Source organism: Enoplosus armatus, chromosome 23 (genome assembly GCF_043641665.1).
Source record: "Enoplosus armatus isolate fEnoArm2 chromosome 23, fEnoArm2.hap1, whole genome shotgun sequence".
NCBI lineage: Eukaryota > Metazoa > Chordata > Actinopteri > Centrarchiformes > Enoplosidae > Enoplosus > Enoplosus armatus.
Window position 1 is genome coordinate 1544554 of NC_092202.1, and position 15206 is coordinate 1559759.

The 15206-nt window shown below is 44.3% G+C and overlaps 2 protein-coding genes across 2 annotated transcripts in view; both read left to right on the forward strand.

The window, feature by feature from the left end:
- Positions 1-15206, forward strand: part of LOC139305975 (butyrophilin-like protein 2) — a 281201-nt gene that overhangs the window by 256170 nt on the left and 9825 nt on the right. The gene's annotated exons all lie outside the window — the stretch shown is intronic.
- LOC139305976 (F-box/WD repeat-containing protein 7-like) lies at positions 1699-14452 on the forward strand. Its single transcript, XM_070929929.1, has 13 exons — positions 1699-1737; positions 4281-4363; positions 4524-4659; positions 5784-5918; positions 6037-6160; positions 8047-8183; positions 8288-8401; positions 11080-11261; positions 11903-12128; positions 12212-12278; positions 12948-13091; positions 13581-13730; positions 13835-14452. The coding sequence occupies exons 1-13, from the start codon at positions 1699-1701 to the stop codon at positions 13966-13968; spliced, it is 1671 nt and encodes a 556-aa protein (XP_070786030.1). The 3' UTR covers positions 13969-14452.

Sequence of the window (15206 nt, forward strand, 5' to 3'; positions counted from 1 at the left end):
TGATCTGCAGGATTGTTCAGCTCAGTAAAAGAAACTTCTTCACCAGTTTTGTTATGTTTTATATTTGGAGGCAACAGTTTGGATTCGGTCTCTAAATGTGAATGAAATGCAGACTTCCTGCACAGTTTCTCAGTCACATGAGGCCTCCAGGTGATACTCGTCCACAGTGAATCGGAGTTGCGTGTTGGGATCGGAATGCGTTGTACCGAAAGGTGTTTCTAATACACAGTTTACATACATCGGGAACAAAATATGAGAAACACAACACCATGACAAACACCTCTCTGACACGGCGTCTGCAGAAACGACTGGCTGCAGGGCTGTTACATTAGACTCTACAGGTGTTTCTACTTCTCTGGACACTTGAGTTTCTGTCGCGGCTTCCTTCATACGTCTGAACATGTGAAGTCCAATCAGCTCTGGAAAAGGAAGGACGGAACAGAGTGTGGTGGTTTGTTTGTTTGTTTGTTTTGTTTGTTTGTTTGGCCTCCAGGTAAAGATGAGGGAAAGTTCTAGAAAGAAAGAAAAGGGAGGTGGAGAAGGATAGAAGAGAAAACAAGAGGAGGCTGAACAGGTGAGGGAGGTGGAGAGGGAGGTGTTGTATGTTTTGTCTCCAGGCTCTGGGTGAAGGTTTGACCTCCCAAATTATCCCCCAGCACCTCCTGACACTGTGTGTGTGTGTGTGTGTGTGTGTGTGTGTCAGTGTGACGACCTGTAGGTCAATCAGCTGTGAGAAAGCTGTGACCTCCAACAACCCCCCCCCGCTGGGCGTCCGTGAGTTCATGCGTGCAGGCATGTGTGCACGTTTCAGTAATGCTGCTCGTCCGTCTGGACGGTCCACTTTTTAGGGACACGGAGGTGTCGGTCTGAAATATCTCAACAACTATTTGATGATGACATGACATTCTGTACAGACCTTCATGCTCCCCAGAGGATGAATCAGAGCAGACAGACAGACAGACAGACAGACAGGAGGTCAGACAGACGGTCAGAGATGAGCTGCTGAACTCAGTGCAGCATTTAGCAGCTAAAAGACGGATGTGTCCCTCAGGAGGTGGAGGAGACCAGAACCGGAGCTAACGGAGAGAGAAGACTGGACTTACATCCATCAGGTGGTTTGTATCGTCTATTGATCATCTAAATCTGCAGCAGAGACTAAAGCTGTAGTGGAGGAGGAAGTACAATCTGGAGGTACTTGTACTTCACTTCTGATGTGAAATAGACTCACTTGTTAGAGCCGGATGTAAACAGACTCTACCTGCGCGTGCTCTCCTGTGGTCGGTTAGTGACGTTGGTCCGTTCTGGAACACACACACACACACACACACGCACACGCACACACACACACACACACGCACGCCCCGTGCACGCGGCTCCACCCCTCGCTCCCTCACGAGGCGGGGAGAGGCATGTCCCTGCGTGTTCCTGTGGAGGTCGAGCGACACTCAGCCTGAGCAGAGAGAGAGAGAGAGACTCGGTCCTCCGCGGTGGATCCTGAAGCAGCAGCGCGAGCTCAACCCGGACTGATTGATTTGCGCTTCCAGTCATCGATTCACCGATTCACCGGATGGATTGTTGACGTCACGGCGTGTAATTCTCGGATATATTCTTCTTCTGGATTTCTATAAATTCCATTTTTAGTTGTAATATTTGGGTGTCTCTCGGTCTCCGGGAGGGTTTCACCGACCGGGGGCAGCCATGGGTTTCTACGGCACCTTGAAGCTCATCTTCTACAAAGTGAGTATTGATTATAGGCAGCTGATCGATCAGCTGACGTCAGCAGCTGCGGTTTAATCTCCGTGTGTGTTTTATTGAGAGCTGTCGTGCGGGAACCCAAGGTTGTCAGGCTCGTGCAGCACCGGGATGACGAGGCGTTTCTCTCTGACAGCGGAATGCCTCGGGAGCGCGTGCGTGTGTGTGTGTGTGTGTGTGGACCACTGCGGAACCGGGAGAGACTACTCACTTCATGTCCTGTCTCTGATTGGGTTATTGATCACTCTCAGCGGTCTCTCCTCTGAGCAGTTACACTCAGAACCAGTGAGCAAGGCATCCTCCAGGGTTTCAATCCTCCAGGTAGAATATGGTTTATTACAGGCTGCTTCCCTGCAAGACTGATCCCACACCGCACAAGTGCTGTAAACCGCAAACAAGAGAAAACAAGACCAAACGTCTGTCAAAAAGGCTTCAAGTCAGACAAAACCTTTGTGAGCAGGGCTCATTCATCTTTACAGCCACAAACCACGAGAATAAAACTTAGAAATGTACATTTGTGCTTCCCTGACACCACACTGTACAGCTGTAAACTGCATTTTTTTGGGTCAAATGTGGTGTATGAAAAAGACTAAACTTTAGTATGCAGGGCTTGTTCTTCTGTGCAGCTGCAAACCACGAGATTAAAACCTCAGAGACTGACGTGTCTTGCTTCCTCACACTGTAAAACACACAGAACAGTACAGCTGTACTTTGTGACTGAAATATGATGATGCTATAAAACAGCAAAGACCAATGAAAATGAATTGAAGCACAACTTTAGTATCTAATGCATGCATGTTTGTCTTTGCGGCTACAAACCACAAGATTAAAACCTTTTGAATTGACATTTCACTTCCCCACATCGTGCAAATACAGATTATAGAGTGATACCGCGCAGTAAATCCTGGTTATCATAGATTCATCATAAATCACCAAAGTAATGTGGCAGAGATTTCGTCTACATATGACACTGTAAGTCACTGTAGTAACACTGTAGTGATGCCAACGGGTTAAAACAGATGTCTTTTTCTTCCATGAAACACACAGCTGAGCTGAATTGTTCTGGTTTTAACAGTGAACATGTTTTGTTGTTTTTTTCGCCCTCGAGTGAAGTTTTTCTGTTTGGCTTAATGAAATCCACACAGACGCGACATCTGTTATTAAAAGCCAGCGACACTGGGGGGGAAAAGAATCCGAAAATGAAAAGCAGATTATGAGTTTAGATTGGAGTTAAGAGCTGAAATGACGGCCGTATGTTGGTGATGTTGAAGCAGTGACTTTGTCAGAGGTTGGGGGTTAAATTCTGCCCTCAGTGGTGATCTACAGGCTGAAATATTTACATGAGTCGCCTTCTTGTATTTTATTCTGCAACACGGATGTCAGCCAGATAACGCTGTGCTTCACGTAAAGATGCCAAGAGGAAGAAGGACATACACACACATACTGTCCTGTACATCCCCAGCCTCCAGTGTGTGTGTGTGTGTGTGTGTGTGTGTGTGTGTGTGTAGAGCAGCCTGTTAGCGCGTGCTGCTCTATTTTAGACCGTTGCTGCACCGGCGACATTCCTCCGATTTTCTGCATTCCTGCGTTCATTCACTGAGAGACACAGAGAGAGGAAAGAGATAGAAGGCTGATTCAGACCTCTGGCTCGACGCGTTTGTGTTACTTAACAGCGTAGGTGTTTTCAGTGTCTCTGTAGTCACACAGAGGGCCGCAGTTTATCTGCAGCTCATCATTAACGTGGAGTCTGCAACAAATGTGGGGGTTTCTGGTCAAAAAGGACCGAAAAATACTCTGGAACTTTTCTTGCGTTAACACGTGTAATGTCGTCTCATTTAGGTAGATAAGAAGTCTGATTCCTTCTGCTTTGGTTTCCCATTCATTTTAGCTGATTTGTGTTTAGGAAGCAAAAACCTATGAACATGAATTAAAGTCAGACAACAACTTAAGTATCCAATTCTTGCTCGTCTACAGCTTCTCTACATTGTGAAAATACAGATAATAGAAGGCTACTACAAAGTAAAATAAAACACTGTAAGGTCAGAGTATACCCTCAATAATTATCATAGACGCATTATGAGCCCCGATAGTAACGTTATAGAGATTCTTTAGCATGTGAACTGTTTTTGGTCCTTTTTGACTGCAGGAACATCCAGAAACTCAAGAACTTTGCTTGCATTTCCTCCACAGGCTGCACATAATGTCACGTGTCTCACATCCAGATAACATTTTTATACAATTTATTGGACATCAGTTTACTCTTAGCCACATGGAAACTGGGGCTTTTTGGGGTCCCCGGGGGCTGGGGCCCAGGGGCAGTTGCCCTTCTTCCTACATCCAGCCATGGCCATGAAGCCACTTCCATGATATGATAAGACATGACGTGACGTGTAGAAGGACTAATAGAATAAATGTATTACAGAGGTGGCTGTGGGTTGATTACCACCTCCTCTCCCTGTGACACAGAGGAGCGTCACTGTCTCTCATGGTTTCTTCTTCTTTGTCTGTCATCGTCTGTTAACCACCAGATGAAGAGGAAGCTGGATCATGGTCCTGATGGCCGGCCGTTCCCTTCGGGGAAGAAGCACTGCAAAGGCAACACATACCTGAGGTAACACACACACATTTTGTTCAGCTAACTAGAACAACTTTACTAAATAAACTGTTATTAGCTACAACTAAAGAAACACTGAAAATAAAAGTTAAAACGCTAGTCTGGAAATGCTAACTGGTGCAGATGCTAACATCCCTGTGTGTCTCTCTCTCCCCAGTCCTTCCAGTCTGGTTCAGACCACGCCCACCACGTTCGGCGACCTGAGGCTGGCCAATGGGCATTCGGCTCAGCGGCGGCGCGTCACCTCGGGCCCGCCCCCCTCTGGGCTGCAGGACTGGCTTCATACCTTCCAGGTCAGCACACACACAATTTCTTTCTTACTACTCAACAGTTCGCTAAACCCCTCCCCTGAACAGCGATTGTCCAATCATAGCTTGGTAACCGTAACTAGGCGCAGCTGCTGAAACTGGATTAGACTGTGGTGCCTTTTTTTGTAACCTTTCAAAAACCTAAAACACGAGCTGAAGTAAAGAATGGACTGAACAGGGTGTTTCTACTCTAATGAAAGCTGCGAACTTTAGCATTCCTGGCTAACTAGCTTCCCGTCTACAGCAGTAAACTGGTGGAAGAGAACATCGTCGGCTAACTACATTATTCTTTAGGGATCCAGGTAACATTAGAAAGATCCTCGTTCAGGATTACAACATTCACTGCGTGGAAGCTAAGATGCTAATGTTAGCTTAATTAGCTAGATAGCTACAGCTTTTGTCTACAAGGACCCATTGTTTCAAGAATTCCTATGAACTTTGATGGTACGTCTGCAAATAATTGTGAGCTGCATTATGGGCCATGCTGGAACGGAAGTTTGACAGGCATAGCAACAGTAACTAAGGGGGGGCGGGGCTTTAACAAAAGATTGATTGCATATTTCTTACATGAATACGTTGTTGTACTTCATGTTTTACTTGTACTTGTAACACTTGGTTAGCTTAAACAAGCAACACCCAGTTAAGAGTACTTGCCAAGACAACACTAACACACACACACTTCTTGATGTGCTGCATTTCAGTAAAGTGTGTGTGTGTGAATATCTTCCGCTTCCTGCACGTAAACACAGAGCGTTAGAGGAGTGCTGCCTCCGAGCTACTCTTATGTAACCACTAAAAAAAACACACAAACTCTCTCACACACACACACACACATACATTCAAATGAAAAACATAGATCTCTCTTTTCTAGCCGGAGGAAGAAGTTCAAACGATTTCAGAGACGCGGAAACTCTTTGAAGCACACAAATACAAGAACACACACACACAAAAAAAACTCAGACATAAACAGAAATACAAACAACAAAACATAAAAATCACACACTTACTTATACACACACACGTAAAGGAAACAGGAAAAGAAACTCTAATATATATATATATATATATATAATTCATCCTCCTCCTTTTCTTCTTCTCCCCTGCTGCAGACGTGGAGCGGTCCTGAGAGGCTATTGGCTCTGGACGAGTTGATTGACAGGTGTGAGACCAGTCAGGTGAAGCACATGATGCAGGTGATCGAGCCCCAGTTCCAGAGAGACTTCATATCCCTGCTGCCCAAAGAGGTACCCACGTATACAGTTACATCTGTCCTGAAATGTGACCGATACCAGAACAGATGTTAAATTGCAGTGACGGTGTGTCCAGTATTTTAAATGTGTGTGTTTGTTTGTGTGTTTGCAGTTAGCTCTGTACGTGTTGACCTTCTTGGCACCCAGAGACCTGCTGCAGGCCGCTCAGACCTGCAGGTACTGGAGGATCCTGGCTGAAGACAACCTGCTGTGGAGGGAGAAGTGCCGCGAGGAAGGTAAACACACACTAACACACACTGAGCGCAGTAAATCCACAGTCCACCAAGTACTTCTCTGTGTATGTTGTTGTTGGGTTTACTTGTCTTCTCCTGTCTTTCATCTGTTTCTGTAAGGGATCCATAATTATTCAGTTATCATAATGCAGACATTTTAGGTTTAGTCTGGTGTTGGTCTTTTATTTTTCTTATCATAAACAAATCCCATGAAAAAGACCAAAACCAACAGTGTGTTAGTCTGTCAGACTTCCTGTCTGTGGCTCTCAGCCTCAAGCCCATTGGTTCCTACTGAAGACGTAAATCTTTATTAGTCACAAACAGCTTTTTGTAATATTTCTGTGAATTTGATGGATTTAATGTCACGAACTTTGTTTTCTACACGTATGACATGTTGATTCTGATATTCGTTGGACTAAATGTCGTAAAATGTGAATTTTATTAGGCAGAAAACAAACAAACAAAACCTACCTGGCAGTGTAGAGAAGGTTTGTGGCTTAATTTTGAATTAAGAAAACAAAGTGTGATTGGTGGCTAGTCCAATCTTTCCTGGGTGGGTGGAGTTCTGCCGGGGCAACGTTGCTTACAGCCCTGGTCACAAATAAATAGCTTTATTTTTATAAAAGCCTAACTGATTTCCTTTGTTGGGGGGCCTTTTTCAGCGGCGAAATAATCAACATTTGGACTATTTGGGGCAGCAGCAATACTTAATACATAATGTACTTAATAGCTTTTGGACAACAATGGAGCTCTATGGCACAGAAGAATAAAATATACCAGGCTTTGGACACACAGACAATAGCTGGGATTTGTTATATACTATATATCTGTTATACATCACCAGACTTTTCCTTTTTGTTGTTGAATCAAACTTATAATCGATAATGTGTTTATCCTCCTCTTCACGCTCTGTTGGTCTCTCCTTCATGGTGTTTTGCTTTGGCACATTTTGGTTAATCTTCTCCCAAAACCTTGAAAATGAGGAAAAACTGTTCACTGTCACAAATTTCCTGTTGTGACTGTGAGAGTTCATGGTGTGGTGCCTGAGCGGGGGCTCTGTGGGTGTGTTGTCCTTTGTTTCCATAGGGGAAATATGAAAAACAGAATACAAATAGAGGCAGGAGCTTACTGGATGTATCGGGCTTTCTAACCTGAGTGTAACATGCAAATACGGCTACACACAGTCAGTCAGTCACTCTCCTTCATTCAGCGCAATGCAGTGGCTCTGTGTGTGTGTGTGTGTGTGTGTGTGTGTGTGTGTGTGTGTGTGTGTGTGTGTGTGTGTGTGTGTGTGTGTGTGTGTGTGTGTGTGTGTGTGTGTGTGTGTGTGTGTGTGTGTCTCTGGGCTTTCTGCCAGTCAGCCGGGATTCACTGCCAGCACTCAGCAGCCATACCAATGAGCCTACCTAGCGTTAGCACCACACCACAGCCATACTAATGAAGCCAGCGTTAACCGCAGCTCACCATCTTAACAAGGCTAATTTGTATTTGCGCTACACTCCTGCCATACCAGTGGGAACACTGTTGGCATTAGCTAGCACTCAGTGTGAATATAAAGCTAAGCTGCATCAGCACAATGCCACTTACATACTAATAATACCAGTGCTGGTGTTAGCTTACAGTAAACTCCTGCCAGTACAATCACAGCACTATTCCAGTACACCACAGCCACACCAGTAGAAGTTACAGTAGGCTACAGTCATACCAGTGAAACTGCGGTGGCTAATGTTAGCTCACATCACATACATCAAACTGCTCTACAGTCATTTTAATAGTCAAAGTTATTCAGTTTACTGTCTGAAAGACTCATTTCAGAAAATGTACAAATGAACTTTTGTCATTTCAATGACTTAAATGATTAATCAGTTATTGACACTGTCTCTCCGCAGGTGTTTCAGAGTGTGCGTCGTCTCGTCGCAGGAAGTGCGCGCGGCCGGCTGCGGCGGCCAGTCCGTGGAAATCTGCCTACATTAGACAACACCGCATAGAGAACAACTGGAGGAAGGGGGACACACGAGAGCCCATGGTACACCTCAGTCCGTAACGCACACACTGATCCAGCTGACCAGCCTGTGTTTGATACGGAAACATGGACTGAGCGTCATTAAATATCTCCGTCTCTCTCCGCAGGTGTTGAAAGGTCACGATGATCACGTGATCACGTGTCTCCAGTTCAGTGGCGACCTGATTGTCAGCGGCTCTGACGACAACACGCTCAAAGTCTGGTCCGCCATCTCTGGCAAGGTAGGACGCTGTGCTTGTGTGTCAGCGGAGACAGACATATTGATTATGTAGATTAGGGTTTCCTGCTGCTTCAGCTGTAAACCACACGTGTGTGTGTGTGTTTGTGGGCGTATTGCTTCTCATATTACAGTTTAGTATTATTTTACAGGTCAGTGTACTACAAGTATTGTGTCACGCAGTGCTTTTATTTTGGAGTGTTGCAGAATTGAATTGTATTTGTTATCAGTGATATTTCTAGAAGCGGTGCTTTTATTTTGTAGTGCTCGCAGTTATATTTACTATCAGTAGTATTTCTACAACCACTTGTACTATTTGGTAGTGCTTCATAGTTGCATTTACCAGTAGTTTTACTCTCAGTACAAGCAGTACTTGAACATCTCAAATGTAAAATATATGAAAGTAGACTGAATATCTTTGGATTTGTGACATTTTAAGAGATCATCTTGGACTGTGGGACTGTGTAACGGACGTTTTGTCATAGTGTTTCCATGGATGCATGTGTTGCTCTTGAAAGTCACCCTTCTTCATGAATTCGAGGCTTTTATGTAGGTCAGCGTGACCTAATAGGACAGTATGAAGCTTATATGGCTGAATAGAAAAGAATGCAGTAGAATAGAATAGAGTAGTAGCAGGCGGACCAGTTGTGTTTGTCCGGGTGTGTCGTTGATGTTGTTTAAACAGCGTCTGTACACACACACACACACACCTGAGGCGGCTCTGCCTGAATACACAACATATATGTGTGTGTGTTAAAGGTGAGGAGACGGTGTTTGTCAAAAGACTGTATTTTAGCAGTCGCCCTTCCTGTCTTTACTTTACACATTTGAGGTACTTTTATACTTGAGTAGCTCCATTTTATGCAACTGTATACTTCTACAAATTGTACTTTTTACTACACTACATTTATCCGACAGCTTTAGTTACTTTACAGATTACAGTTTTTCATCCCCTTGATCCCCTTTTCTGATGAACTGAAGGATGAAGAGTTCCTTTATGGGTTTAGCTGGAAAATGCATCGTCACAAAGCTGAAAACAGCCGGCGACGCTACAAACACACGCTGATCTTATAGAATATGATGCATCACTGTAGATTAAACTACCCAACAGTATATAAAGTACTTCAAATGAGCTCAACCTGAAACATCTACAGCAGGAAAATGACACATTAATGCAGAGAGAACAGAAACACTGACAGGGAACATGAGTACTTTTACTTTGATACTTTAAGCACATTATGCTGTTGATATTTTCTTAGTGTGGTATTAGTACTTTTACTGTGAGTAAAGGATCTGAATACTTCTTCCATCACAGAAACACACACACACACACACACACACTGAGTCAGCGTGTCGATCTGGTTTCGGGAGAACATTCTTTAACCAGACACACCTGCTCTCTCCAACGTCTAGACCTGCCCTTTAGTGTGTGTGTGTGTGTGTGTGTGTGTGTGTGTGTGTGTGTGTGTGTGTGTGTGTGTGTGTGTGTGTGTGTGTGTGTGTGTGTGTGTGTGTGTGTGTGTGTGTGTGTGTGTGTGTGTGTGTGTGTGTGTGTGTGTGTTGGTAGATACAAAAACACCCCCCCACATCTGTAGCCTGAAGCGACGATGAATTTAAATGATCTCTGTTGGCAGGACGTGATGACAGTTTAACGATCACCCTCTGCTCATAATCACAGTAGTAACAGTGACTTTCAGTGAGTCTTTTTTTTGTCTCAGCAACAGTTGCCAGGGTAAAGTTTTCCTCTGTTGCCACGGCAACCACCACTACACTACACCTTCAAGGTGAAACTGCATTTTCTGTGTGTGTGTGTGTCCTTCAAGGGTAGATGTGAAAGTAGAACAAATATTGACACACACACACACAGATGACAGAAGCATAGAAAGCAGCCTGTGAATGACGTTTTAACTTAATTTGTGCATTAATTATTTGCCGATTGATTTAATTTGTGGATTTAATCAGCAGCGTTTCCTAATCTGGATTATTAGTTTAAATTTTTAATTTTAAAAGTTAATGGGATTTGTGTAATTATGCTCAGTAAATGTGAAATTGCTAATTATGGTATTACACACTAAAATAATGAGTGAACAGTAATGAATTTATGATTTTAATAACACAGTTTTCTGGTTTGTCTAATACTGTTTTAACTCAACTGCTGAAGTTTGTATTTTTTTAAATTTAGATCTGTTTTTAATTCAATTTTCATTCAGAAAGTACAATAAAAAGGAAACTACATTATTGTTTACGGGTTTATTTTTTAGTCAGAGGGATTTAATAACATTGAAGTTGTTCTTTGTCTTGAAACGTGCAACATATTGATTTAGTGCTGCACGTCCATAAAGTTGGAGGATTAAAAACAGAACGATCGATGGAAGCAGCAGAGGCAGAAAGCATGAATCAATCTCCAAAAACACTGGATCCTACATTTCCCATGATGCACCTGGACAGCATCTCTCTGTAGAACTTCACCAGCGTCCACAGTTTCTCACACAGACTTTGTTTTAAAATGTTTAAAGTGAGTTTCTGAGCCCACGCCGAGATAACCCTGATGACATCACCATGACATCATCAGGGTTCGTCTCCAGAGACACGGAAGACGTTGTTGTCACATTAGTGGACTGACCCTGAGTGTCCGTTCATTAACACCACGTTGTCTCTCTCTCTGTCCTCTCTCTCCCTCAGTGTCTGCGGACGTTGACGGGTCACACCGGCGGCGTGTGGTGCAGTCAGATGGCGGTCGCCACGGTGATCAGCGGCTCCACCGACCGGACGCTGCGTGTGTGGGACGCCAAGAGCGGCGAGTGTGTCCACACGCTGTACGGACACACGTCCACTGTGCGCTGCATGCATCTCCACGGCAACCGGTAACACACACACACACTTTAGGAACACCTTGCATTTTGCTGCATTCATCTCCATGACAACCACACACACACACACACACACACACACACACACACACACACACACACAGTTAAAGCCTACACTTATACACACTCTTATACACACTCACAAAGATTTATACACTCATATTCTCTGATGACACACATGCCCCCTGCCTGCTGCTCGTCTCCATGGTAACCAGCATAGCATTAATAGTGTATTCATTGTATATGAACACACAAACATATAGAAAATTTAATACACGCAGCAACCAGTAACACACACACATAAGGACACACTAGAACAAAGTGCACACACTTCACATACACACCCCTACAAACACTATATATACAGAAAAACACACACACACACATTGAGTCATGCTAACACTATAAATACAAACTACACATAACGCAAATACTTGTGCATTAATAAATACACACACAAACACTACATAGACACATGCACTGTATATAGTGAATGCACGCACACACACATACACACACATACACTCACTAAATGCATGAACACACACACCTCTGCTTCACTGTCATGCTAACAAACAAACTTGAGCTGACCTGATTGGCTGACCTTGCAGTGACGTCATACCCCTCTCTCTCAGGGTGGTGTCGGGCTCGCGGGACACGACGCTGCGTGTGTGGGACGTGACGACGGGCCGCTGCGAGCACGTGCTGACGGGCCACGTGGCGGCGGTGCGCTGCGTCCAGTACGACGGCCGCCGCGTGGTGTCGGGAGGCTACGACTACATGGTGAAGGTGTGGGACTCGGAGACGGAGGCGTGTCTGCACACACTGCAGGGACACACCAACAGAGTGTACTCACTGCAGGTACGCACACACCCAGTTTAACTCCTTCTCTTATTATTATTATTATTATTATTGTTAGTCTCATACGTCTTCTCTCTTTGCAGTTTGATGGTGTGTTCGTGGTGAGCGGCTCGTTGGACACTTCGATCAGAGTCTGGGACGCAGAGACAGGTAGAGACGCTGATCACAGAAATCATTTTATTGAAACTGATGAAGCGTGTAAATATACATCTGATCCAACAGCTGTGCAACAAATCCTGAAGGTCGAAATGTTCAGTTCCAGTGTTTGTCTACCCTACATGTACCTGATAATCTGTGTTCTTTCTATTACTGAAGGGAACTGAGCTGAATATGATGAATATGTACCATAAATGACGCTACCGTCATAATAAAATACAATAACATGCAAATAAAATAAATTTGAATTATTTAGTTTCTGTTTATTGAGAAGAATTTATATCGAAGGTATTTCAAGATGACATCATTAAATCTGTGTATTAGCGTTGAAATAAACCAAATTAAATTTCCATTAATTTCATTAACATTGCATTTAATTAAAGTTACATTAACAATCATTTTAATTCAGATTACACTAAAATAAAATGATAACAAATACAAAGTCCTTGAATTTAAAATAAACATAATTTCATTGTTTTTAATGAATCTGAAAATTATCACTGATTTTCTTTACGAACAAAAAACACATTTTAAAGATAAACGCATGATAAAATCGACACGTTTTGGTTTTAAATCCGTTAAAACAAACCTGTTGAGTGGAAGTAAAACAGCTCACCTGAAGTGTGTGTGTGTGTGTGTGTGTGTGTGTGTGTTCCTGTCCAGGTGGGTGTGTCCACAAGCTGACGGGCCACCAATCACTGACCAGCGGCATGGAGCTGCGTGACAACATCCTGGTGTCCGGGAATGCCGACTCGACGGTCCGAGTGTGGGACGTCCGGACGGGACAGTGTCTCCACACACTGCAAGGTGAGAGAGTGTGTGTGTGTGTGTGTGTGTGTGTGTGTGTGTGTGTGTGTGTTGATGACAACCTCCATCTTGTGTCGACTCAGCACTCCCAGCCCTCTGGGAGAAAGAGAGGAAACGAGGAACAAACAGAAAGGAAAGAAAGGAGGAGACGAAAGTAAAACCTAATAAAGACAGAGAGGAGACCAGAGGACAAACGCAGGAAATTCAAAAACATTGTAGACAATAGAAGTAGTTGCAGCCCTAAAAAATGTTTTAAAAGCAGGATTTACTTCAAATATTGCGGTTACTTTGATTCTGTTTGTTTTATTTACAGTACTGGTTTATTAAACTGGGACATGGTACATTAACAAGAGTTACTGGAAATGTGTCCGTTTTTCATCTGACATACAAACTCACCCTAAAGTAGTAAATAAATAAATAAAGAACATGAGTTACTGGTGGTGATGTCTGAGGAGGTCAGAGGTCACAGTGTGATGATGCTTCCTTCAGGTTCCAACAAGCACCAGTCGGCGGTGACGTGTCTGCAGTTCTGTCGAGGTCTGGTTCTGTCCAGCTCGGACGACGGGACGGTCAAACTGTGGGACCTGAAGACCGGAGCCTGGCTGAGGGACGTGGTGGCGCTGCAGAGCCGGGGATCAGGTCAGGGCCGCAAACGCACAGTCTGAGGGGCGGGGGGGCACCGTGCAGTCACCTGTTACTGATACTGGAGTCTAAACCAATCGCACGTCTTCCTTTCTCCACAGGTGGCGTCGTGTGGCGAATCAGAGCGTCCGACACTCGGCTGGTGTGCGCCGCCGGCAGCAGGAACGGGACGGAGGAAACCAAACTGCTGGTGCTGGACTTCGACCTGGACGACAAGAAGAAAGAGACGGACTGAGGAGGATGAGGTCGAAGTGATGTCATCAAACGGAGACAAGAGGACAGAAACTGCGATGCCATGAAAAAGGGATTGGGACTATTTTTTTAACCAAAGTCATGGCTGCATCCAGGTATGAAGGTGACAACACGTCCTGATTGGCTGGCAGACAAACGGACACATCAAGAGGACGAAATATCCACTTCAACACGGATACACAATGATGATGAGGATGATTCACAAAATGGCCGATAAAGAAACCAGTTTAAGGTCGACACCAAAATGGCTGCCACAATCGAGTCGGACCCGAATGACCATCGCAAAATGGCCTCCAACGCGGCAGCCTCAGCCTGGCGGGGGCTGCGGCGACAAATGAATGTTTTCGACGCTTCGACGGACAGAAACATGGATGTAAAGGGTTTCCACGACAACGGGCGAATGTTTGGCGAAAAGACAGACGGACATGTGACTCGGAGGAGAAGTTTCAGAGAAAAACAACGGATTTAAACGACGAATGTAACTGATTGACTTTTATTGCTGCTGAACCAATGAGGAGGTCAACGACGCTGTTTAAACAAACCAATCCAAATGTACCAAATCTTGAAGGCCGGAGACACGCAGGCGACTTTTTGAGGCGACGTAACATGAATGTGAATTCAGTCAGTATTGTTTTCATACCAGCGGGCATTTTCTACGTGCGTTTTATTGCGTTTCCTCTGCCGATGAAGTTGCCTCTAAAAGTGCTTTGTGTGTTTCGGCCCTGCGCTACTGTAACATACGTGGTGTTTGGAGCTGAGCGCGAGCCGCTGACGACGCAGGAAACGCCGTTCTCTTTTCAGTGGCTGCTGAATTAATGGGAATGAAAGTTTAGCGTGAAAGAGGACTAAACCGTGTAATCCAGCCACAACCAGAGCCTTTCATCTGCAAGAGTCAAAACAAAACGCTCGCTTTCATTCAAGCTTCACAGCCGCCTCTTTACAGTACATTACAGCAGGACTAATATAACAATATCTATAAAACCTCACAGGTTTGACTGCACTCTGTCACTCGCAGACCGACACGTTTCAATGATTTATGGTGCTGTTTTTAATGCAAACCCTCAGTATTCCTGCCAAAAGTCAAGTTAAATGCAGAAAACGTGGCAGAGGCATTCGGCCTGGCTCAATGTATTAACTAGTAACACCTGTGTTCATCAGATCTGTAGCTTTGCTGAACACTAAATCACTCAACTAGTTTCGGTCTGTAATCACGTTTTTTTT